The sequence below is a fragment of the Accipiter gentilis genome, chromosome 17 (assembly GCF_929443795.1).
Source record: "Accipiter gentilis chromosome 17, bAccGen1.1, whole genome shotgun sequence".
NCBI lineage: Eukaryota > Metazoa > Chordata > Aves > Accipitriformes > Accipitridae > Astur > Astur gentilis.
Window position 1 is genome coordinate 28,294,715 of NC_064896.1, and position 25,854 is coordinate 28,320,568.

The following is a 25,854-nucleotide window of genomic DNA, read 5'->3' on the forward strand; positions in this document are numbered from 1 at the left end:
ACTCTGTTTGCTACTAAAACACTGTCACTTAGTCCCCTGGTGAAGTCAGGGAGCAGCCAGCTACAGGAGGGGCAGACTGATGAAGAAAAGCATTAAAACCCCGTCCCTTAGGGCACACAGCAGCAAGAGAAGCACAGACCACAATACCAGCCAAACTTGATCTTTCTCTTGGCTACCGAGCACACACCCCCAACCAACCCAACAACTGCAATTAGACCTTTAGAGAGGTTAATAACAAATGTTTATTTTCCTTTATTAAAGAGCAGGGTGCAACCATCCCGCTGTTAACGGAGTGACTTCATATTAATTTACAAATTGTTCTCTCTGCTTTGTTTCAAATGTAAGACAACCTTATACAATGCATTTCTCTAATTCCTTTCATCTCAAAGTGCTTTACAAAGTGACACTGGGGGAAAAAAAATAATCCCACAAACCAAAACGTCTCCTACATAGAGATCATCTCATTCCCAGTGCTGCAGTACAGCCACGTCTGTTGTGCAATGTAGCAGCTAATGGCACATGATGACATGTAGAGATCAAAAGGTCAGGGGGAACAGATACAAGGAGAAACTGCCAAGGATAGAATTTACCTGAGCTGAAATTTGCAGCTGGGAAAAAGCATTTCTATTCTCTCCTCTGGAAAAGCTGATGTCAACTTGCTACAAGTCTGCAGACACCACCAAAAGAGATACAGGTTTATCACTAGCTCAAGACCCAGCCAGACTCTTACCCAAAGATATATTTCCCAGGCTTTTACTCCACATTTGAAACATACTCCTTTGGTGAACAGTAGCAGACGTACACACTCATCTAGCCAGGGTAACCAGTGTGAGTTGGGGCACCCAGCCGTGGGAAGCAAAAGCAGAAGTGGGGTGGAAACAACTTGGACTCGCAGGTCAGCCCTTCCTGAGCTGAAGGAGGTGGATTCAAAGTTAGTATGTATTGTCAGGAATGTGTTCTCCCAGCTCAGGGGATGACGACTCATGTTTCACTTAGCTACTAACCCTTGGCAAACAATACCGTATGCCAATATAGCTATAAGGAAAGGAGTCCCCTGAGGAGCAACTCGGCAGCGTACTGTAAGTGTGCTCAGTGACAGGAAAGCTTGTGCTCATGGGGGTCTTCCACAGAAGGTTCTCAGATCTGCTGTGGATCTGTCCTTGTACTAGGTTCCAAACCAAATTGTCTTCCCTGGCTACTCCTCCCTCCCCTGGACAAAACCACAGCAGCTCAGTTAATTTTCTTCCACTGAAGATAGAGTTCCTACTGTAGCATCTCCCAGGAAAGGATGAAACTTAATGGAGCTGAGGATGGTGATCTGGTTCTGGGCACTAAATTGCTAAGAAGGGAGTTATGATGATGGCAGAGGGACAGGGTGACAGGGCAGTCAAGAATGCAGAAATGCCATGCAAGACAAAACCTCCAGGGTGGGTGGTGGCTGAGCTGATTCCACAGTCACTGAAAAAAAGGCTAAATTGGCTACAAAACACTGTCATGGCTTTAACACAGTTCCGTACAGACAAGCCTGAGCCTGAGCCCAAGCCGTAGCAAGCCTCTGCTTTCCAACAACTTTAGTGACATCCTTCCCAGCACATTTTGAGGCATACAGGAACTGCAGCCACATCCCTCATGTCCACACACAGATGTCTCAAATCTCCTCACTGGAGATGGTATCCCAGGAGAAGCTGGGTTTCCCAGGGCACATGAATCTCTAGATCTCATGTAATACTGGGGAGGAAATCTCGGGGCCTCAAGACAGTGCCCAGCCTGGGCGTGCTCCTCCTGGAGACAAAGAACCCAGCCGGGGACTGTGGTTTCCATCTAAACAGTGGGAACAGTACTGCCCAAAGCTCCCTTAGAGCAGGAAAAGCTCAAAGGCATCTGTTTGTGGGTGAGGTTTGTACCTAAGAGCACCATGCGGGAAGGACTTCTGCACCAAGGACTGTCACAGGGCACTGCCTGTCAAGGTCCACATCTGTCTGTGACAACTGCAGCAGATTCACTAGACCAGGAGAAAACATCCTGCACCGACTGCAGCCAAGCCATGGCCAGCTGTGAGTTACACAATCTCCCTGCTCGCTTTCTTCTGCCGAAGGCCCCAGGTGCACAGCTCCGGCCTCTGCTCCGGCTGTTCCCCCAGCCTGGATTACCCAGTGCCAAATTGCAAGCTAAAACCAGAAACAAATCCCTCTTTGTGACTCAGTTGGCAGAAAGCTTCTCTTGCAGGCTCCTTTAAAAGGAGCAAGGAAATACTTGGAAACAGGCTGTTCATGGCTCTCCATAAGATTATTGCATGCTGCTGGCATTTACAGGGCCATTCGGGGAGTAAGTGGTCAGCAGGACCTAACTGTACAGCTGGGCACAGCACCCTCCACCCCAAAGGATGAGTGGAACAGATGGACAGACAGCCAGCATCTGTCCTGAAAGACTTGCATACAAAGAAGGTCCAGGACTCCTGCCTTGCACAGGGCTGCCCTCAGACTATGCCAAAGCAGACTGCATATAAAAACAAAAGTTTTTTAAAAAAATGGATATACACTGCATATAGGAGACTCCATAGAGGACAGTCTATAGACAGCCACCCCAGAGCAGCCAGGGCCAGCCCAGCTCTGAGGGAGTAGCTTGGCAGCTGCATTCCAGTCACAGTTGGAGAAGTGGGACAGCTGAAGGTGGAACTTGTGCTTCTTGCTCCTTGATCAGCTTCAGGCAGAGGGAGGGTGGGGAGGAGTAAGGCCCACTGCAGGAGAGGCACTGCATTAATCTGTTTGGCAGACTACGTTTGACAAGCCGTTCATACAGGAGCAGTTTCCTTCCATGCTCAGGCCTCCGCTTACATCTCACTGGGATAAAACCCAAGTTTGGCCAGAGACATCTCCCTCCGGAGCCGCATGACCTCCCAGTACATCAGCTCCACTGCAAAGCAAAAAGGGAGTAGGGAAGAGGAAGAGAAAAAAAAAAAAGAAAAAAACCCCACAAAACCAAAACCCAACCAAAAATCAGTAAGCAAGGCATAGCTGGACACCACCTCATGTTATGCTGTGCTCTCAGCGCAGCCCAGCCAGTCTCATCCCCGAAGTGAGGGAAGCAGACAGGCTGGATGGTCCAGCAGGAGCGGGCCATCATGTTACCCCTTAACAGTTCCACTCCAAGGAAATGCTCCCAACAAGCTGAGGAGCACAGAATGGGTGCATCTATTCCTCCCGCTCATGCCTCTCTTTTGCCATTTAACTGTTCCTCAAAGACACAGGGAGTTCAGGGTACCCCAAGCTGGCCCCATTCCTGTCATGCTGAATTGGACCTCTTAATTCCTCCCAACATCCCACAGACAGCACCGCCCCCGCAGCCAGCTACTACCCTCTCTTACCGTCCTGCCTCACCAAGCCCTGCTGGATATAGCGAATGTATGTGAAAAAGTTGCACACCGCTGTGATCTGAGGGAGAGAGAGAAAAAGGAGTCAGCTACAGAACTGCTTTGCCTGTCAAGAGGCTTGCACAGGACCCAGCAGGAGAGCTCTTAGTATTCAGCACCTGAGAAATAGTACTACATACCATCAGATGGAAAGAGATAGGAAGAAAGCTGGTAAAAAAAAAAAAAAGTCAGCATTCTCTGAGCATCCGCAATCCCGTCCCAAGATACTGCACTATCCAGGAGACACTGCACAGGAACTCCAATCTACTGCAGATTTGAGACATAAGTGATCACTACTTAATGTAGCAGCAAAGTCTGTGATCTTCCTTCAAAGAGCACTGTTCTCCAACTGAATGAAAATCTTTGGAGTTAAAGGTTTGAGCAGAAAGTGTGTGTGCAGGGACATAAGGGCATTCATGACACATCACAGTCCTCTGGTGCAAGTGATGAAAATTAGTCAACTTACATCCATGCACAAAAACAACTTTTTGTCTCAGAAATTGCCACATGTTGCAGGATCAGCTCTTCTGATTCACAATCCAGGAAAGAATAAATTTCTAAAATGCTCCATTGAATCAGAGCCCCAACAGCAACATTAACAAATCATTCACCTTCTCCCTTCCCTCCAAAGAAAGGACAGCTTGTTCTCATAACCATTTGAGTCACTGATCTGTACTGGAACAATAACAAGAGCCAGCATTTAAAGAGCAGACAATTACTGTGTTTTACAAAGGAAAATTGGAAAATAATAATAAAGCAAAACAATCGAATCCCTGTCCTGAATCAAACCATGGAAAGCAAACACACTGAAGGAACACAAGGCAGAGCACTGGAGCCTGAGGCAGGGCTGGAGACCTGCACCCTAGTCATTGACCAAGAGCCACCCCAACTTCAGGAACAAACTCAAGCCCCACAGGTCTTAGTTTGAGGGCTTACCCTCAAGAGCTCCTCCATCTCAGGGCTTGGAACAATTTTGGAGGGCTGAGGCACCCTGAGAAGGTGAAGGACTCACCCTGGCCCTGCAGGATGGTGAAATGTAGTAGTAATTCCCAGAATCCCCCAGCATGATGCGGTGCTTGCAGGTCCTGGGGAGGCCACTTAGAGCACATTTCCTGCAGACAAAGAAAAAACACTTCAGCCTTCAACAATCTGGTGGCAGAGCAGAGCACAACAATTCAACAACCGCAAGACTATTCCAAAGAGATAGAAGTGGGAGCTCAGAAGCCAGACCTGTGTCAGGCAGCATGAAGAATTAAAAAACCATGGCTGATATGAGCCTTTTGCTCCTAGAAAGATTCCATAAACGGCAAGTTTAGGAGACCGTAGGCTAAATATCTGGAACCATGAATTATTCCATGCCCAAGCAAACCAAGGCTGTACCCCTTCCCTGGCAGACAGCCCAAGACAAAACCACAGAAAATATTAAAGAGGTGAGGCTGGAGCAGAGTATAACAACTGCCATCTGGTCTCTGCACATCTCCTCCATGTCCCAGGAAAGGCTTTTGCTGAAGGAGTTCTGCTCAGGTGTATCAGCTTTCCTGATGAGATGCAAACATTCTGGCTGGGGCCCAAACCTGGTCTCAAAAGAGGTAAAACTGGCATTTGAGCAGAATCTGCTCATGCTGAGAACTCAAAACAAGCCACACTGCAGCCTTTATGCTAGGCTCCTACTAATTAATTTGGGCTTGATTTGAAGCTACTCTAGTTGAAGCCACATGGAGTGACTTTGTACTGACTTCAGGGGGCTTTGGATAAGGCTCGCAGTTCCTAAGAACAAGCCAATCCCTTCTTGTGCAGAGAGGGAAGAAGCTTGGCTTCACAATTGTAAGAAGATTTCAGACTGAGTGAAGAAAATAGTCTTTTCAAGACAGCTCAGTTCCCAGGGAGACCATCAAAAGATGTAATCAGCAAGGGTGAAGCATGCCTCGATTTTCTTGCCATTTCCTTCCCTTATTTGCAAGACAAATGGTTCCCAGCGCCAGCCAGTTACCCTTCCTTCATCACCACTTAAAGCAGTAAAGCAGAATTTTTTGCTGCATAGTCACCACCACATTGCCCAGAGACTTAGTGCCTGCGTGGTGGGAAGAGGGACATCACTCCCCAGCTGCAAAAAATTGCTCCATGGGCCTTGAAAGATGACAACACACAAGAGCAGATGTTTCAGAGAGCTTCTGAGCATGTCTCTGTGCTTGCTTTCCACTGCTATCAAGGCAAATACTAGCTAAGAGTAGAAGCATGGGCTATTAGTGTTCAGAAGCAATGAGAAGTAATTGTTGCCCAATGATTAACACAACTTTCAGGGATCAAATCCTCAGGAGGTGCAGGATGACCAATACCTTTGTAAATGAGATACCTTTAAGAGGTCCTAAATTTGAGCATTGCAGCGCACTGGAAAAAGAGGCTACTGCTGGTCACTCTTAGCTTGGTTGATACCATCTGGTGTAACCCCAGCTATCTACATGACAACTGTAGCTAGAAGTCACCTAAACCACAGCATTTGGACACCTGCCCGTCAGCACTCTACACACCCCAGGGCACTTTGCCAGACATGCTATCATGAAAGCCAGTTGTCCTCGCACCTCCTGGCCAGCATTTTGCTCTGATGCTATATAGACAATGTCACATAGTGGCCAGCTTGGTCCCCGCCTGTCCAGACTCCTCAAACTGTTGCACTGAGGTCTTTACAGTAGGGTACAGACCAGTAGGTCTGGTAGGTCCCAGCTTGCACAGGTACCCCAGCTTTCTGCTTCCTGGTTCACAGCATGTCCAAAGTTGCCATAAAAATTGCATCTGGGAAATAAAAGGGAACAAATTCCTTTTGGGTCCTTTATTGCCAATAGCAAGATTGCTTACCATCTTGTCTGGGTAGAAATTAAACAGGGTTATGAAGTTAGCTTAGTTCACCTCTAGCCTCAAAGCTGCTAAATTGCACTAAGTTAGTAACTTGTTAATGGATTAGATATCTTTGATCACTGACTGAAAAACAAATACTTCACTTACGTTACAATTTGTGACCGGAACCCACTGTGAAGACACAAAAAAAAAAAAAATCAAAAGGAAACCGATAAGGATAAACACAGGATGGGTTGTTCTTGGAACAGGCCCGACACATACTCGTGGAACAATTTGCCTAGAGATGACAGAAAACTCAGAAAAGAGTGGTAGGAAACCTGCATGTGAGCAGCATTTACTGTTATACAAACACCCTCACTTAGAAGGTCATCTGCTTGAAGGTAAGGGAGGGAAGAACAGAGAGAGAGCCCTGACTGAACTTAAATTCAATAGCTGAACAAAATCCCCTATCTTCGTCTGGAATATCACGTCACTCCTGCTAGTGCTCCTCTTCTTTGAGGCAACTCAAGTTGTCTGTCACATCAGATACAGTCACACAAGCTCCGGAGCAGTCATAGCCCAAATTCTGATGGCAAGGTGACCAACATCAGGTGGGGAAGATGATATGCAGCTAAAGGAGATCTCTTCTGACCTAGGCTCAAGCCCACCTGGTGCACCAGCAAGGTCAGGAGTGCAAGGCGAGTTCACACCTCACACAGTGCAAGAACATGAGAATGCAGCTCTGACTTAATCCTTTCACCCTAGGTTATGCACAAACACTCCTTCAGAGAACATTAAACAAGTTGCTACCTTAAGGGAAAAACCCAAAACCTTCTCCCAAGCCAAGGGCACTAACACATCACTAGGTTATCCCCCAAAAATAGTCAACTACAGTACATCAGCCGAGGTAATTCCCCTCCTCATGTGAAGAGTTGAGCTGAACTACCACTGATCATAGGCTAGGAGAACACTCGGCTGAGTCCTTTCAACTGTTCAACTCAACTGACTGAGCAAGGCCTGGCCAAAGTCCACTAGACGGTACAGGAAAGACCAGTAGCAAAGAGAGGACGAGAGCATAAGCATGGTTCCTTACTTTGGCCCACCACATTCTTCTGCTGAAACCTTCACCACAGGCAATGTCTGGGAAGCAACTGGCTCAATGGTGAGTGTATTCTGCTCCACAGCCACTCGCACCAGCTCCGACAGCTGCAGCAAAGAGAAATGAGTGCAGATACAAATGTGCAGAGGACACCTCCATAAAAGGCTCAACTTTGGCGCTGCCAGACTGCACAGGTTTTGTCCTCCTTTTCCAGCACTCACCTCCTGCTTAGTGAAGTCCAGACAAGGTCCTACATCTTCTCGATAAATTCTGTCCAGGAAGGAGCAAGATTTATCCAAAGTTGGAGATTCCTTCCAGGCCTGGAACTCAGCAAATAAAATGGAGTCGACCTGCAGCAAATGTCCAAGAGGAGCAGGAAGAAGGAAGGTGGGTGGAGAGAGAGATACCATATCAGAAGGTATCTCTTACCATCCAGGTAACCTAACTAAAAACATCTGCTTTGGCAACTAGAAAGGCTCAGACATCACAGAAGTGTCTGAGGGAAGCTGGCTTTCTCCAAGGATCTTTCATCCCCCACCCACACTACCACAGCCATACTGGACTTATTCTGCCAGAAACCTGAAGGCACCTCTCTATCCCGTCTTCCTCCAGGACAGGGCAGCACCTCTGCTGCAGGAAAGCCACTGCACAACACCAAAGAGACCAAGTGTCAACTCAGCCCGTAGCAGGAATGACAATAGCAGCTGAATGGCAAAGCACAGTGGCAATGGCACTCAGGACACAGGAGGCAGAACCCTTCTGTAAGGAAAAGATTGCTACAGAAAAGGATGAATTGGAAATATTAATAAACAGCCATCAGCAGGACTACATTCAGTGAGCCCAAGTATGAGCTCACAGGGTATGCCAGCCCTTTAAAGACCACTCCAAGCCCAGAAGTCTGGTGTTTGGGGAGTCGCAGAAGTAATGGGAACACTGGGCAGCCACACAGGCTTGCAGAGGCAAGCTGAGTGTAGGAAAGGAGCTCTCTCAAAGAGAACTCAGAGTAGGAACAGCTTTCCCTATTCTAATGTCTGCTTATTGCCTTTTACAGGTGGGCTTGAAAGCATTATCACTGCTCAGTAGAAAGGGACCCAGGACAGAGCTTGCTCCCATCCCCTGAGCCAGCAGGAAGGCTGCTTTCTCCATCCCTGTCTGGCTGAAAATACTTCAGTCCTGGAGACTCTCTGGGACCTGACATTTAAACCCCAGATGGATCATAGCAGAACCACCAACCTGACTGACAGGGCATCTCCTTAAAAGGCCAGCAAATCCTGTTAAAGCTGCCGAAAGGAAAAGCAAAACTAAAGAAACCCTGCTGAGCAACACAAAGAACATAAGTGAATAAAGCTGAAAAAGGTCTGGGTTCTAGCATACTCGCTCTGTGCTACGGAGACTGCTCACCTGCTACCAGGAGACAGCTTCAGAGCCACAAGATGGAAAAACAAATTGAGAAACACACAAAAACAAAACAAACAAACAAAAAAAAGGGGGTTAGCATAAAAGCAATCTAGAACTGAAAGGCTGGAAGTGTGAGAGGCAGATGGGTCCCACCCCTCCCCAGTGCTGTCCAGAAAGGTTACCTGCTGCAAGGATGAGGAAGCATCTGCTCCCAAGGCCTGCCAGCCTGGTTCATAGGTGATGTGGATAGCCTTCCCAGGGATGATACAAAGGAGCAGAGAGAGAAGAGCAGGTAACCCAGACTTTGAGGGCAGTGGAAGAGACAGACAGTGAAGGAAAAGGTTTAGAGAGACAAGCAAGAAAGGGAGGTAAAAAACATGAGACAAAACAGAAGATACAAAGAAAGCCTCAAGTCCTCCCTTCCAGGGCACTAAGCATGCTGCTTAAGACATCACAGGGCCACAAGCCACACCTTTTGACTTCAGCTTGAGGTGCAAAAACGGAACAAAAATTCTGTCATTTTTAGGCTCCGTTTAAGATGGGGCACGTTTTTTCCATAGAGCACCTAGCACCAACTCTCTGAATGCCAGGTTCCCTTTTATCACCTCTCACATAGGCCACTAATGAATTTGAGACACAGAAATTAACAAGTTTAAAAAACCACCCCACCCTTGATATATAAAATTATTAGTCACTTTGGAAGCCGTAGCCCTGGGATTTTAAGCCCCAGGATATCTGCACCATGTGGAAGTTACCTACACAAAGAAATGACAGGTCCAAATCTTTAACAAGCAGTCACTTACAAGAGCTAGCATTTCTCTAAAGATCGTCAACACGAGATTTGCTGAGACTGAGCCAAGAACAGCAAAATTAACTACCCAGCAGGCAAAAGTTATCTCTGCTTGCTGTAAGCAGAGGGCAACTTCTACAGGATAGTCAGTGGTTCACTGAACTGAGCTCTCGGTTTGGAGCTCCTCTATTCTGACTGGAGGAATAGTTAGCACTGGGAGAGGTCACAGGACCTTAAAAAGATTAAAACCTTTTTCTTCCTGGCCCCCAAAGCAGCTTCTAGCTGACTACATTTGACTCCAACTTCCAGTGTATCTGGACTGTTCCCTGCTTGACCAAGAGAAACCAGTGCATCAGGCCTTCAGAGTTACTAACTGATTTTTCCTTTGGCTTTCTTTCTGACATAGGCTTTGTTCCTCTCTGCCTGTAAACAGAGTTAAAGATCTTCATCTCTTGTTGCTCTTGCTGTCTCAGGACAACGGCTATAGTCAATGTTGCCTGAAGCATTTCATCCAAACTCTAGCAACAAGAGCACTATGCAGAAGCTGACAAGGCACATTCATTGAATCCACTGCCAAAAGCAGACGTTACCAGTGTTGCCAGCACAGTCCTGTTTGGTAAGAGTATTAATTTTACACCCGGCCCTTCTGCACACATTCTCACACAAGCCAACTGACCAGGTGCCTTCGTGTTCCCTCAACAATTCATGACAGATGCCACAGCTCCAAAAAATCATTAGGGAGACATAATCCCCCACCACATTCTCACTCATTTTCATTCTTCCTGACCAAGTGCCATAAGCTGCCTCCTTTTTGCTCCCCAGGACAGCTGTGTACACATCTGGCTAGTGGAAAGTTCCCAGATGGAAAGGTCCTACTAGCAGGAAAAAACCTTACTTACACCCACGGTCACAGCAGATGGGGGACTATCAAAGGATCACCGAAAGGAATTAAACAGTGTTTGTTTGAAAGATATTCACAAATGCCTTGTATGCTTCTCTAGCTAGTTTTTTCCAGTGGGGAAGGAATTAAATATAATTAATTAAATATACACTCTGCAAAGAAGAACAACAGTGACATGCCCAAGAACACAAAACAAGTGACAGAGACTACAAGTTGACAGAGGTGTCCTGGTGTCTAAGCCAAACTAGGCAGAGAGAAGAAACAACAGCAAATCACACCAGAGCAGGTAGTGGACTCAACTGTCAAGATGCAGCAGAACAACTGGCTTCTCCTCAGCAACTTCTGACATCCACTCTCAGCAGTGGTAACTCCTGGATCTGTCCATGCCCTCCAGGGATCCCTCAACTGCTTCCTCTAGCAGTTGTCCTGATGCAGCCTTGAACGTGCTTCCCAGAAGGGGAAATCTCCACAAATGGAAACCCTCCAGAGCCTGCCTCAGCACAAATTTAGGGAACAAGCCAGATTACTGCACAGACAGCTTCTCCCAACACTGAAACCACAGAGCTCTCCAGGAAGTCTGAGTCAGAAGCCGCACACCTCCCTGAGCACAGTGACAGCAGTGGTTCTAAGGCCGATGCAGTGAACGGCCTTCACCCACCTCTTTGCATTCATGACTGACTGGCTCTGGAGTCACATTCTGGCTGGCAGCTGAGACCATTGCGCTGCTGGTGCTTTTGTTTCGCCCATGGCCCTTTCTGAAGACAGCTTTAGAAGGGCTCTGGAGCTGAGGATGCAGCTCCCGGTTTGGAGAGGAAGGTGTGGATGTGATCACCAGCGTCTTCAGAGCTGTTACCTCTGCCTGCAGCATGTCGATCTGAGGAGACAAGGCAAGAGTCAACAGTGCCTTCAGCAATAGCTGAGCTTGAGCTTGCTGCACCCCACCAAACACTAAAGCCACGGGGAATCAGCTACAAGCCCAGTCCTGAAGCCTTGTCCCCATTCTCTCAAATGCCCACCATCACCCAGAATTTTAAAGAGGGCTAAACTGCAGCTACTTGGGAACCCACCCCTCTGCTCCTCAGTCTGAGCACATTTTGCTCCAAGCTCTTTTTAGACCCAATAACCCAGAAGAAATTTCTCTATCCTTAAGAATAAACCAGTTGAGCAGCCCTGTGATGCAGCCTTGTCAGGAAATTCCAACTCCCCAGCTCCCTGCTCTAACCATCCCCACAGCTGTGGCAATTAAACAGCATATCACTTCTCTGTGGTTCCCCTGGCATCCATTTCTCAAAGGGGAGCTGGATCAGCAGCAGACTGCAAGGATGCCTTTTCCCCCCCTCAGTCAGCGTCTGCTGGAGAGGGAACAGAGCAAATGCAGCATCTCAGAGAGACCGAGCTGCAGGCACTTTACTCTCCTCCAGGCAACAGACAGCACCATGGTTGGGCAGGGATGGCACCAACCTAGCACAGAGATCAAGTCACAGAGAGTGCAGTTCTCACCTTCCCCCGTGCCTCCCTCAGCTGTTTCTCTGACGCCGCCTGTTTAGTGTTTGCTTCTCTCACCATCTTGTGTGCTTCCTGGACCAGAGAGAATTTTAGTCTGCCTGTTGCAGCCCCAACTCATGAAGCCACCAGGACAGGCCAAAGCTCTGCCATATCACATGCTCTGGGCAAGCAAGCAGGGGGACAGATATCACTGCCACATCCAAGGGTTTTACTCTGTCAGCTGTGAAGAGCCCTCCCCCAGAATTTCCCAGAGAAGGCTCTCAGTGCCAGAGCCTGGAGCGCATCCCCCTTCTAGGAGTGTAGTTGGCTAAATTAAAGAGTTCTTAGCTAGCTGAGTCCAAGGTCACCTCTTCCACTGATACGGGCTGCTGTGAAGCAAGCTAGAAGCAAAGGCCTGCCCCTCCTTGCCCTTGGGAATTGCTTTAAAGCTGAGGCTTTAACATTAGCACCCACCTGTGCTGCATCGCAGCTGTGTAGCAGCTGTGTCTGTGCCCAGTCCAATACCTCTGCAACTCTGACCTTGACTCACGCTCACTAGCTTGGCCTCCTGACTTGACCTCAGGCCTGTGTTGTCACTGCAGACTTGCTGGTTGATCACTGGACTGTTTTCTGACACTGATTGCTGTTTGTGGCACAGAGCCTGATTGAGACTTGCCGCTCCATGTCTTAGCTCCCCACTGGTGAGGTCACTGCTCTTGCCTGACTTGTTATTGCACTTTGCTCCCACGTCCCTTGTGGAGCGGCCAACCCTCACTGCTCTGGGCACGGCTGCAACACAGCAGGAGCTGTAACTCAGGCAGAGGCCAAATGGTAAAGGCTAGCTTAAAAGCATCTCCCACAGAAAGAGGGGAGCGGTGCAAGTCCCAGCTGGAGCCTCCCCGCAACGCTGTCTGGAAGCAGTCTGTCCAAGGCCACCACAGGAGGGGGACAGCCCTCAGCTACTTATCACTAAGTTCACCCTGAATGCAGGCAGCTACATTTCCAGAAGGGGGATGTTCTCTTGGCCCTCGCACTCAGCACCAGCCTGTGTTTCAAAGGTACAGATGGGCTCTGGCTTTCCTCACTGCCCAGTCAGATCCAGACATTAGAGCTGCTGCTAAATGGGATGGAGCTTGGCAAGAATCATATTACAAAAAAACCCCAACAAAACAAAAAAAATCCAACCAACCAAAAAAACCCAACCAACAGGCCTTCTGAACACTCATTGGAGCAGAGTATATGAGGACATCCAGCTTGTTCCCACCCCAAGCAAGGGCTGACACAAGCCAGGGAATCATCTCTATTACACAGCAGCTGCTGTCCAGACTAGAGAGCAGGCATGGGAGAGGGACAGGGAGCTATGCTTAGCTCCAGCTACAGGCAACCCCACATCTGTTTTTCCTACCAGACGTACAAACCCATAACTACTGTGCTTTTTATGCCACCCCACAGCTGCTAGAAGGGGAAAGAAATGCAAGCAAACACTCCCCAGGAGCAGGTACAAGCCCCTGCTCTGAGGCTCTGCCTGCAGCACTGCCCAGCTCTGCTTCTCCAAGTGGGAAAGAACAACAGGGGGAAGGAGGAAACTGTGGGAGGAGATGGCTGGAAGTTCAGGGAAAGCCTGTCTTAAAGGAGTTGGATGTAAGCTTAGCTTAAGAAATGATGGGAAAAGGAAGAGGGTGGTACCTCAAATAGGCTAGCTGTTAACTCCTCTAGTTCCTGCTCCAGTTGTTCTCTGACTTTTGACAATCTCTCGCATTCTTTGTCCTTCAGCTTCAGCTCCTGTTGAGGAAACGGAGAGGGATGCATAAGCTCATAGCAGGCTCCAGTGGTGCTGATGCCTGCCTGCTCCCACCTGTCAATCACAACCTTTCCTCCCCACCATGGCATGGATTCCCAGCCCAAGACTCCAGTCGCTAAACTCCGTACCATGCACCATGTTGCCAAAGGCATCCCTCCAGAAGTTGTCACAGGCTTTTCAGGCTAGAATTGCTCATTTGCCATTAGCAAGGAGGCTCCATAGTAAGCACTGCCTGCCTCAAGCTGCCTTCTGCAGCAGGTTTCCAGGACTGATTTGGATGTTGGCACAGGGGCTTTGGTTCAACCTAGCAACTGATGTCCTGCTCCAAAGCACCTTATGGCCACCTCAGCTCAATCTCTCTCCTCTTCTGCCTGCTCCAGACTGCGGCACAGCCACATTGAGACCCCGCTCCCCTCAGTACCACCTCTAGGAAAAACCCCACTGCTCAAATCTCTACCACCATCCTCAGGCGTTCTCACAAACTCTGGGTCTTACCTTTTGGGCTTTGTGCAGCTCTTCCTTCAGGAATTCAGACCCCTTTTCACGGATCTCCACTGAAGAGCTGCGTAGACGCGACATGTTGAGCTGCTCAGTGGACTGGGTCTCATCCACACCTCGAGCATCCTGGCATCCAGTCTCTGGCTCCTCTTTGCTGCCTTTGGATGGCATTAGTGTCTTCCAGTGTCCCACAGCTGGTTGATTCTGGCTGTCTTCCTCAAAATTGGCCTGACTGTGGGGTACCAGCACAGTGAAACTTTATATGGGGGCAATTCACAGCCTTCCTCTAACACTCGCAACACATCCACCTCCAGCCTCTGACAAGCACTGCAGTGAGGCAGGGAGGGTGATGGTGTACGAAGAGGCCAGAATTGTCTTAGAGGACTTGCTCTGTGCTCAGCAGCAGCAGTTCCTTTACCCTGCATGCAGGCACTGCCTCCCTATTGAAGTGCTTCACTCTTCTGGCATGGATTGTTTCCAGACCAGCAACAGAAGAGGAGATGATGGTCTAAAATAAAGACTTTGGGGGAAATCTCCGCTCCTGTCCTGGGATCTTTAAGAATCACACCAAGTCTAGTTTGAGATGCCCAGCCTGCACTCCTTTTAAGAAGGGCTGGTTTCTCAACAGTGAGTACTCCCTCACAGATAATTCTAGACACACAAAACTTAGTAGGTAAAGCAACACTATTAGTAACTCCTGGTTTTACCCTTCTCAACCAGCATGTCCCAGATACCATTAACTCAGGATAAAGTAGGAGAACTGAAGACAGCTGCTCCAGGAATCCCATTCCTGTCAGAGAGAAACAGACTGCAGCTGGCTTGTTTAGGACTCCAGTATACACCCAGTAGACCTAAGTTCAGAGACACTGAGAGTAGCAGGAAAAAGTGAGTACAGCTCTCCCATTCCCTAGCAATATACAGACCCTAATCCCCTCCACTGCAAACCCAGCCTTCCTCTCCCGCTCATCCCTGCTTCAGAGAGGAAGGATCTATTTTTAACCTACTGGTTTCCCACCAAAGTCTTCCACAGTCCTGCCTAAAACAGTGTATTTCCACTGACCTGAGATGAAGCCCTATTTTTTAGTTTCAGTGGCTGGCAAGTAAAGATGTTCTAGAAAGAGGAAACCAGAAGAGTCACCCAGGACACTGTTCCCCAGTGCTCAAGTAGGGCTTTGTCAACTGTCAACAGACTAACACAGACCCTGGAAGAGGCTGATGAATTTAGCAGGTTTTGCAGCTGCTGGGGACTTATGAGAAGAAAACATAGACTTGTATACCACACCTTCTTCATGCATTGAACTGTCCTCACATGGTCACTAGCCATTTGAAGTCAGTGGGAGCACAATCAAGCCTTGCACACATGGAAGCTTTCTATCACGTGCAGCCACTCAGCAAGATGCACACACTGCACTACAGATTAACCTGCTGCCAGTTATCTCTGGGTCACAAGCCTCGGCCGAGCTGTGGTGCTATTGTCTTCCATGCATAGCACCAGTCCCTCCTCCACACACTCCTCCTGGCTACTGCTTCTTGCCCACTACCTTCTCCTGCAAGAAGCTATCACCTTCTTTTGGTTAGGTTCACTTTCTCTTCTTCCCTCTTCCCAATCTACGTATTTTCCTCTCCTGAATTTGCCCTACCAGGGCATACTCTTCCCCCTTGCTCTGACTCCAGCCCCATACTGCATAGCAGAGCACCGACTGGGCTTATCTCCTCAGCCACATGCAGCTCAAAAGAGCCTTGCTCTCCTTCATCTCACCCAAACACAAAAGGCAGTCAAACAAACCATTAGGCTCAACTACTAACAAGCCCTTTTTCTCCTAGGCTATGCCACCTGGCAACAGCATGGTGCTACCACCTTTTCTACTCAAATTGCTCCCTTTCTGCCCCTCCCCGCAAAGCTGTCCATGAGCAACAGTTGTCCACAGTCATCTTTCAAAGAGGGAAAGAAGCAGCAGCTACCAGCTAATTCAGCTCAGCTACCACAGGAAAGCACGTGGAAAAGCACACACGGAAAACTCCCTGAAACCTTGGAAGATGAAGGGCACAAGATCATCCCTGATGCCATGCCATGCCAACTGGACAGCATTTTGACTACACAACTGGGTGTGGGGGACATGCAGTCAGTATCACAGATTTTGCTGACCTCTCTTGAACAAGAACGAGCACCAGAAGGATGGTCACACAGCAGTGCTAAGAAGGTAGGAAAGGACAGGAACAAACTGGCATCCCCTTGACTTCCCCTGGTTTTACTGAACATTCACCTGGAAGATCTAGAAGGAGATGCTTATCCTGGTGATACTACTTAATTTGGAAGTGTGGAAAATAATGTAGAAGGGTGCGTTGGGGAAAGGGCAGGAAAATAAAATAGTTTTGGCTAAAGGAAAAAGGACAGACAGTGCCTCCAAGCAAAGATAATTCATCTTGAGCTATTCAGCACGCTGGGACTGCTTGATAAAAAGCAACATACGCAAACACAGAGGGATATGCCTGACGGACCAAGCCATGACCAACGGCAACTCCCAGACCGGGCAGGCATCTACAGTTTGAGGTGCAAGAGAGCACGCAAGTGCAAACTACATGGTGTCCAGAGCGTGTAGTGCCTACTCCATCCAGTTAGGCTGCTCTGTTGGCACGTTTGGTTAAAGGAAAGGCAGAACAGCACAGAAGAAATAAAATGGTTTAGAAAGGTCAAGATTAGCTAACATGGGTCACTTACCTAAACAGTGACATCGCTAACGGGATGAGGAGGTCTCCAAAGGCTCCAAACACTAAGGAAAAAGAGGGATCGAGCAAGAGAATGACCCAAAGGAAGGGATTAAATCCATTACAGGAAGCTGGGGACATAACAAGACCAATTCATCCCAGAGATCAGGAGAGGTTCTCTGCAATGGATTTGCCACCAAACAGGAGAAACATGCCAAACAGAGAGGTCTGTCCAACAGTTAAACCATTTCTCAGGTGGCATAGTGGAAGCCCTGTCTGCTGTGGACTTTTTGAGATTAGACAGGGTAAGTTGCAGAGAACACATCTCTTCAGGTTCTTCCGTATTAGAGAGGAAACACACCAGAAGGGCTCCAGCCAGATCGAGCACCTCCAGCTTCTGTGATCAGAAGGAAAAAAACCAACAAAACAAAGCAGAGCATAGAGGAAAAGCTGGATTCAAAACCAAGCAGCTAGTAAAAAAAATAAAGCAGCAGCAAGGCAAAGGGACATTTCCACAGTCCTCTAAACTACTAAGACAGCCAATCTAAGCCATACATAACAGGAAGAAAAAAACAACTTTGTTTATTTATGACTTTCAAGTCCTCAAAGGAAAGCTGTCTTGGGAGACAGGTATTCCAGTGTATTTCCACACGTTATGGAAGAAAACTAGAGGACACGGAGGAATGAAACAGTCCCACCCACACTCCATAATGCCAAGGGACCTAAAAACCTATCCTGAAAAATCATCCCATCTTCCATGACGGAATAGTACATTCTCCACGCTGTGCAAACAAAATCCCCACAAAAGCCTTGGCTATGCTGGCTTCTGCCCAGCCAAGCCCCAATCTCCAGTGTCCAGCTGGGGCTTTGAAATACACACACACACCCCCCAGAAACCAAAGGGCCACGACATACACTCGCACACTTTTGCTATCGCTGGTCTGATTGGCAGCTCTCTTCCTCAGAAAAATGTATCATATGCTAAGGGTTCCACACTGACACAAGAAATGCAAACTTAAAAAAAACCAAAAGCAACAGCCCACAACCTTCTAAAGTTGGATTCTGTAGAAAAAGCAAAAAAAATGTGCAGGATCTGCACTTTTTCCAGCGGGCCCCACATGTTTCCTGCAGTGCTGATCTGACAGGGTTATTTCCCGTACGAACAACCTGTGGGTCTGTCCAGGTTAAACTCTTACCCTCCAGCTTGCAAAGGGGACCTGACTTTTCCATCCCGATCAGGACAGAAGCCTGACTGCTGCCGTACCGCACCGCCACGAACCGGCATCGGTCCACAGCCCGCTCACCGCCCCGCCAGGGGCTCGGTAACGTGCCTCTCAAAAGCGTTTGGCAAAGCATATGGTAGCGTTTTATTATAGCGTAGCACGCAATCTGTACGTCTTGTATTTGCCTCAGCAGACAGCAATCACCCACTGTGTCCTTCCTGAGGGTTGCTGGGGGACACGGTATCCCCTTATTCCGTCTCCTTACTCCGCTTCCACACAACTGCACGCACAAACACACGCCCGCAGAGCCTTGAGGGGAGACCGAGGCTTTGGGCTGCAGGGACGCAAGGTGTTAACGACAAAACAAGCAAACCCAATGGAAGTCCAAGGGGAAACTCAGCCCGGCTTCTCCACACGAAGACGCCCTTGTCCCCGCACGCACAGGCGGTGAGGCTCGGGGGCTGAGGGGGGGACGACAGCCTGAAGGGAAGGGGAGAAGGGAAGGGGAGAAGGGAAGGGGAGAAGGGAAGGGGAGAAGGGAAGGGGAGAAGGGAAGGGGAGAAGGGAAGGGGAGAAGGGAAGGGGAGAAGGGAAGGGGAGAAGGGAAGGGGAGAAGGGAAGGGGAGAAGGGAAGGGGAGAAGGGAAGGGGAGAAGGGAAGGGGAGAAGGGAAGGGGAGAAGGGAAGGGGAGAAGGGAAGGGAATGTCCGGCCACCAGACGCCGCGGGCCCACAGAGCCCGGCCGCCTACCCCCGCCCCACACACCGGCCCGGCCCCGCTGCCCTGAGCCTCCCGGACCCGAAAAGCCGGGCTCCCGGACGTACCCCCGCCGCATAGCTGGGTCCCACCGGCGGCACCACCACCACCGCCGCCGCTGCTGCTGTTCACGGCGGAGGAGCGCCCGCCGCCGTCCCCATGCCCGGAGCCGGAGCCGTGCCCGGCGCTGCGGCACCGCCTGAAGGACGCGCTCCCGCCGCCCGCCCGCGGGGGGGGGGGTGGGGGGAGGGAGACGACACACCACGTGATCCCGGCGCCTCTCTGCGCGGCAGGGGGCGCGCCTGCGCAATGCCGCCCCCTGAGGAGAAGGGCGGGAAGCCATGGCGGGGGGTTTGTGTCGCCCCTTGTCGCCGTGTCCCGGGAGCGGACAGTACTGGGTCCTGGAGCCCAGCCCGGCTCCTTTCGCGGCCTTGAGGCCGTGCAGGCCACTTCGTGGGCAGCCCGGAGCCGCTCCGGCGGGTGGTGGTGTGGTGGGGTTGGCGTTCCGTCCCCTCGGTGGTGTAATGGTTTTATTAGCCTCACGGTAGTTTGTGTTTTCCTTAGAGTTGCGGTTGCCCGAGCTGGAAATCACGCCGGTCTCCCGTCTCAGCAATAAAACCAGGAATGTTTCCAGACCTATGATTCAGTGGAGGAGTTTGCAAGCCTTCTAAAAGGCCTAAGGGGATAGGCATAAGAAACACAAACCTCAGAATCGCTGTCCTGGTTTGGGGTTCCTGACTCACGATCTCAGAGATGTTCTGCGCTGGGGTGAGCGAGACGCCTTCCTACAAAGCGGAGGTTGCGGAGAGGCAACCCCTGCCGCGATGCTGGTACAAGGGAAGCAGCTGCATGCGAGTGGATGTCACTAGGATTTACAGCCTGCAGAGCTGGAGGGGCCCTGGGAGAAGGTGTGTGCTCAGCCAGGGATTCAATCTGGTACCAGCAGCTGATAACACCCTCGCGCTCCCTGTTAACACATCATTCCTCCCTGGCACGGAGCATGCCCTCAGACTTCTACTAAGACAGCTCTGGGGGCTCAGTGGGGAAGCCTGGGATGTAAAGAAAATATACAGGAAGGTGAAAGGATGGGGTAACCTGGCTGGGGGCAAGAAAGTCCTGTGCTTCTTAGTGGTGGGCAACAGTGGGACTGGACCAGGATTTTTAAACTTGGCTTTCAGGGAAAGCACTGGGCTTGCCATACCCTTACATGAATGAGACAAGTCAGTCTCGTTGTTACTGAGCTTTGAACTTTGGATGCTGTGGCTCCAATATTTACCTAGCTCATCCTTCCACTCACTGTCTCCAGGAGGCTGAGGGAGCTGGGCAGCTCTCCCAGTAGATGAGAGCAGTCACGTGGCTGCACTGATTTACACCCTCTCTGCAAAGCAGCAGGAACACGCCGTTCTCTGTCCACCCATTCTCCCCCCTGCATCACCACCTGTGTGTGGAGGAGCCCCTTTGCCCAGGGCATACTCATCCTGAAAGCTTTTTCCTCACTTGCTCTGCTCTGCTAGCACAGAAAGGCAAAAAGGGTCAGCGCCAGGGGATTTCTGGGGCATTGGGAAATGCCCAATCCACTCCACAGCCCACCACTGAAATCAAGAGGAGCTATGGTTCTAGGAAGTTCACCCTCTCACTGGGGCATTATCTATAGGCAGAGAGACAACTGTCACTGTGGGGTTCCCACCTCCCTAGCAAGTGCTCCAGGCAGCGCACAGCACATCGTCCCTGTCCCTGGGAGCATGTCTGCCTGCTGGGAACAAAAATAGGCAAAACATTCCTGCTGTTACCCCAGTCCCACAGCAGATCCCACAACAACCTCCGGATTGACAGCGCTGCAATTTTGGTGACAGTGCCTCCATTGGACCAAAACCCGCCCCTGCCCTCGCAGGCCACCCTCAGAGTGTGTCTTCCAGATTGATCCTTCCCCCACGTTTCCCATTGCATCCTACCTTGCCACTGCCCCGGGCTTTCCTCCAGGCAGCGGTATCCCCTCCGAGCCTTCGCACACAGGGGCAGCTGACCCGCTGGTCTCAGCTGCCCCATCCTCTGCCTCGCTGCCAGACACAACGCCGAAGGCAGGCAAGTTAGACATGGTGATCCTTGTATCCACGGCAGAGCGCCGCTGTAGATACTACACAGGGAGCAATTCCCTGTCCCAGCTTCTCCTGGGTGTCAGTGTCATCTACAGCCCTGCCCTGCCTCATGGCCAGGCTCCACGGTGACAGCAGAGGCTAACCCCATGATCCGAAGTTTCGGAGCGAAGTGTCCGAGAGGTTTGTGTCGATGGCTGTAACCTTTGTTATCTTCAGCGAACTTTTGGGAGGAGGGGAAAGATCTTCAGCTTTGCAAGGCAGCACCAGAAGTAATTAGTCTTTGTAATTATTAACTCCCAAGGCCTGGCTGGCAGGGACGGAGGGTCCTCAGATTAGAAAGCTAGAACTTCCAGGATCCAACAAAGGCAGGAAGAAAGAGAAGTGATAATGCAGACAGGAAGCATTAAGAGGATGTGTTGGGGATGCTGAACCCCAGCCACTTGCAAAAATAACAGGTCACAAGGTGAGAGTGGCATGTGCTCCCCCTCACTCCCAGCCCCAAAGGAGAGGCAGAGCTATTGAGGAAGCCTGGACAGACCCTGAGATTTCTCCATAACCAGGTGAATGGGCTGGCCCAGCAGAGCAAAACTCAGCACGAATCACTCCCAAGCTGAGGGTTATCATGCAAGCTGCCTTGAGGCAGGAAAAGCGCTGCCTTCTCCATGCCCTTTGCACAAGGCTAGCTGTCCTCCAGGCAGCGTTGTGAAGTGTCCCAAAGTGTCCAGCCCAGCAGCTGGTGAGACACAGACCCAGCTCCCACCTCTGGTTTAAAGAGACAACAAACCACCAGGACCCAGCTCCCACCTCTGGTTTAAAGAGACAACAAACCACCAGACAACCTTAAAGTCTAGTGCAGTTGGAAGCTCTAACCCAGCACCCTCATCTCACACCATGGAAGTACCTTGCTCTCTCCCACATTATTTCCCATTTACATTTCATGAAAGCTGAAAAAATCACTGACCTCTGGGTAATGACGTGTCATAAAATCCACTTTGCCTCCTGCAAGTCTCCCAGCGTGGCACATACCTGTTGTGAAGGCCCTGACATGGTACCTCCCACTGCCACAGGCATTTTTAGTCACCTTTTTTCCCCCCATATCTTCTCCCATTCCACTGCCTCTGCTCTGTCTCTTGTACCCACTCACCCCCCTGGTTCTCAATCCCTTGTGCAGATCCACCTTGCCAAGCTACTGACCTTCCTGGCTCCTCACCTTTTGTTTCTCATCCTCCCATCTCCTCCAGGCAAAGAAGCATCTTGCTAATGCTTTCTATGACCTCTTGAGAGTCAGGTCCCCTCAGGTCCCTTGCTCCCCACAGCTCTTTCACAAAGGAAAGGACCCCCCCCCCCCAAGCCTTCCTCTGGGTTTCTCAGATGCAGGGATACACTTTTGGCACCCCACTGGGTCCTCTGACCCACTGGTGACGTCCTCTCAGCCCAGACTACGTGGAGGCAGACACTAATGCATATGTACTGAGCAACTGGGGAACCACCAGAGCAAAGCAGGGGTTCCCTTTTGGTGGGATCTGTTTCTGGTGGTCCTAACTGCCTCCTGTAGACAGCAAGTTCTCTGCCTCCATATCATCCCGATCCTTCATATTCCCCCCCGCAGTGCCCACACCTTCCTCTGAATGGGTCACAAATGAAGAGCAGGACTCAAAATCCTGAGTTTGGGTCAAACAAAGTGCAAGACCAACCTGCAGAGCAAAAGCAGCTCTCAGCTAGGACACCCTGCCCAGTACAGATACTTCCCAGTCACAGGAGAGGGCTGAAGCCTCCTCTGGGTTGCCTTGTCTGCTCATGGATTCAGATCCTACTACAATTTAAAAAAAAAAAAAAAAAAAGAAAAAAAAAAAGAAAAAAAAAAAAAAGGAAAAAAACCCAAACAGACACAGGCTGGGAAGGGAAGGAGAAACAGGGATTATTTTAGAGCTTGGAAAGCAGGACTACACCCCTGACCCAGCAAACCCAGACCGGATGTTATTGCCATGAAAATGAGAATGAAAACAAACGGCCTAAAACTCCAGGCTTCATCCACCCACTCGCTCCCCTCCCTCTCGCCTGTCTCGGCCAGCTGTGCGGCATGTTTTCTCAACTGGCTGGAAGGGCTTCAGCAACGGCCCTCTGGGATCTCTGGGTCTAAGATCTCTGATTTCATGGAGATTGATCACCCAAGAAAGTGCAGCCCCTGTTCCAGGACAACAAGGTGAAAAGAAAAGCCTGAAAAAGCATAATGCTCAGCTCCTGACTGAGAGCCAGAAGAGCAGAGCTGGGGGCTAGCCTGGGGCAGCAGTGCTGTGTTGCTCAGATGGATGCTGCTAAGAGAAGTCACATCGTGGCACTGAGCAGAGATGCACCAGAGACACTGCTGGTCCTGCTGGTCCTCAGCTGCAGACAGCTGACAGAGAGCAACCTCACGCTCGGCAGCATCATTCGAAGGAAGGGTTCAGCCTGAACCCAGGGGAAGAGACACCAGATGGAAAAGGAGGGAGAGAAGCTGGGAAACCCAGAGAGAAAGGAAGACTGTCCCTCAGCTTTTTAGGAAGGTCTGTCTTTCTGCTGGCTGATTTGGTCGCTGTTTATCCAACCAGAAACTTCTCAGTCCTGCATCCTTCCCACAACATCTGCAAGGAGGCAGCAGGCAGTCCCTAGAAATGACGTGCAGGACCAACACATTTGGTCCTCCCTTTGGAATGTAATCCCCCACCGTGGTGGCTAAGACAGGAAAAGGGGGACCTCACTAAGGACTCTCCCCTCCTTTTCATGTCTGTAGAAACCAAACCGTGCAACACCAGAGGAAGAGGGAGAGATTTGTCCCCCTCCAGGCCCCTGAAAAATAAAATGCAGAGGGTCAGACAGAGACTGGCACTCGGATTTGGAGGGAGATAAAGAGCTTGGCACTGAAACCACAAAGCAATAGAGAGATGTCGTGCTGGTATACTGCTGATCTCTCCTGGGCAAAGACATACCTAGATGTGTCAGGCAGTGACGGCAAAAAAAGGCTATGAGGTACAGTCAGTCTGTCCACGTACTGAGCATTTGTCCAGGATTCCCAGACATCTTGCAGCTTGGTCCATGCCATCCCAAATGCCTGCTTATACACACATATGCCAACTCTGCCTCACAGGCAGTAGGGAGCCCAGTGCTACCAGATGGCTCTTGGTTTGCCACAGACCTGGGAAAAAAAACCCACAAAGACACTTGTAAAAAGCAGTAGGGCTGGCAGGGACGTGGCTTCTTCCACTAGAGCAGCAAGTTACCCCCTCCCTATGTCAGAACAGCACATAGTCCTCGAAGAAAGAAATTACCACACTGAGCTCGAGTGCTATGCGGGGGGCAGGCATCACCCTTAGTGTCCCCCCAACTCTCAGGGCCCCCTCCAGGATGGCGCAAAATCCGTGATGAATTCTGCAACATAAAAGGAAAGAAGTCTGGGCATCCTCACAAAAGCACTGAGGGTCACTGCATCCTCTTCAAACATTCACAGCCAGCTCAAACCTCAGAGTAAATCCTGTCTGTGCAAAACAGCACCTCCTGAGATACTTTCCACTTTTTTATTTTATTTTTTTTACGCCAGATTCCAGGGAAGAATGTCAATTTGAGAGACACCCCTGATGCCAGCTGCCTCTGTGTCTATCTCAGCACTGAAACTGGAGAAGGGAAAGGGATTTCTCAAGCTTTGGCACCCACTTGTTATTCTATGGGAGACAGCAAGAAGGGCACGGTGCCTTTCCCAGGCAGCTGCAGCTAACCCAGCACAGAGAGTGGCCCTTCGGGGTTCCCAAAGTGGGAATTCACTTCCCATCACAGTAACTCAATCTCTGCATCTGTAAAATGGAGAAAATGAGAATGATTCCAGGGCTGTGAGACCGAGGATGGATGTCAGCACCTCCTTGCTTCCTCCTCTGCTTCTGTACAAGGCAGGCTTTTGGACCAGCACCTTCCTCAAGGCCTGCAAGGATTGAGGCCACAGGGGACATGAAAAGAGATCAAAGCAGTGCTGCCACGCTGGTAGCCCCTTACTTATTTACTTTCATATTAAATTCCACAAATATTTCATGCTGTCCCAACAGCAGCTGTGAACCACACGAGCTGCCAGCTGAGCTGCTCTCAGAGGAGGGCAGCAGAGTCCCCCAGATGCCAGCACATCCTCCCACAAAGAGCAGGACACTCGAGGTTTTGCTGTTTCATGTTAGAGTCCCCAAGAGCACCCAAAACACTCCAGACAGCTCCAGCAAATGTCTCACCTGAACCATTTTTGTCCCTCTGCCACATGTGGGGATGAGGGCTCAGGCACTGAGACCCTCAAGAACTGTCTCAGCCTGCCTGTCCACTAATTCCTTCTTTCTGGATACCTCCCCAACGGGGAGGACCAAACCGTGAAGCTGCACCTTTGTGTGGACCACCTTGCCTTCAGAGAGGGTCCATCCCTGTGCTCTCCCAGCTCTTACCCCCATTCACAGGGCTCTTTGGTGTTTCAAGACATTGTCACAATCCTGAATCACTTGGGGACTCTGTCCCAGCCCTGTGATCCCGGCCATAAAAAGGGCCTTTTGGGAGCAGCCACAACCTAGGCGCAAAGTTTAAGGGACCTCATAGCAAGCCCAGCCCCAAAACAGAGCAGATAACACAGTAAGTACACCTCTGAGGGACAAGACTGTCCCGGATCCTCAGCAAAACCGGGGCACACCACCTCCTGTCCCAGACAGATGCCACTTACACAGGGGCAGCTACACCAGGGTCTGAAACAGCACCCCTGCCTCACTGCCTGCCCAGGGCAAGGCTTCAGAAAGGGAGGACAGCTGGGGTGTTTTGGTCCTGGTGGATGCTGCTCTTTCCCCCTGAGCTAGCAGGTGCTGCTCAT

General features: G+C 50.1%; 1 protein-coding gene across 10 annotated transcripts; it reads right to left on the reverse strand.

Annotated features, from left to right (window-relative positions):
- Nucleotides 1–224: 224 nt before the first annotated feature.
- Nucleotides 225–21,076, reverse strand: RAB3IL1 (RAB3A interacting protein like 1). Of its 10 annotated transcripts, XM_049819699.1 has the most exons (13): nt 18,966–19,102; nt 16,933–16,984; nt 14,211–14,445; nt 13,601–13,696; nt 11,930–12,007; nt 11,088–11,303; nt 8,921–9,040; nt 7,562–7,690; nt 7,335–7,447; nt 6,410–6,433; nt 4,422–4,521; nt 3,365–3,431; nt 225–2,913 (listed from the first exon to the last, which is right to left on the reverse strand). In XM_049819699.1, the coding sequence occupies exons 2-13, from the start codon at nt 16,944–16,946 to the stop codon at nt 2,831–2,833; spliced, it is 1,275 nt and encodes a 424-aa protein (XP_049675656.1). In that variant the 5' UTR covers nt 16,947–16,984; nt 18,966–19,102; the 3' UTR covers nt 225–2,830. The 10 variants fall into 10 exon arrangements, 9 of the variants coding, with proteins under 9 accessions (XP_049675656.1, XP_049675651.1, XP_049675658.1 ...); XM_049819694.1 differs by lacking the exons at nt 16,933–16,984; nt 18,966–19,102 and adding an exon at nt 20,850–21,071; XM_049819701.1 differs by lacking the exon at nt 16,933–16,984.
- Nucleotides 21,077–25,854: the final 4,778 nt, after the last annotated feature.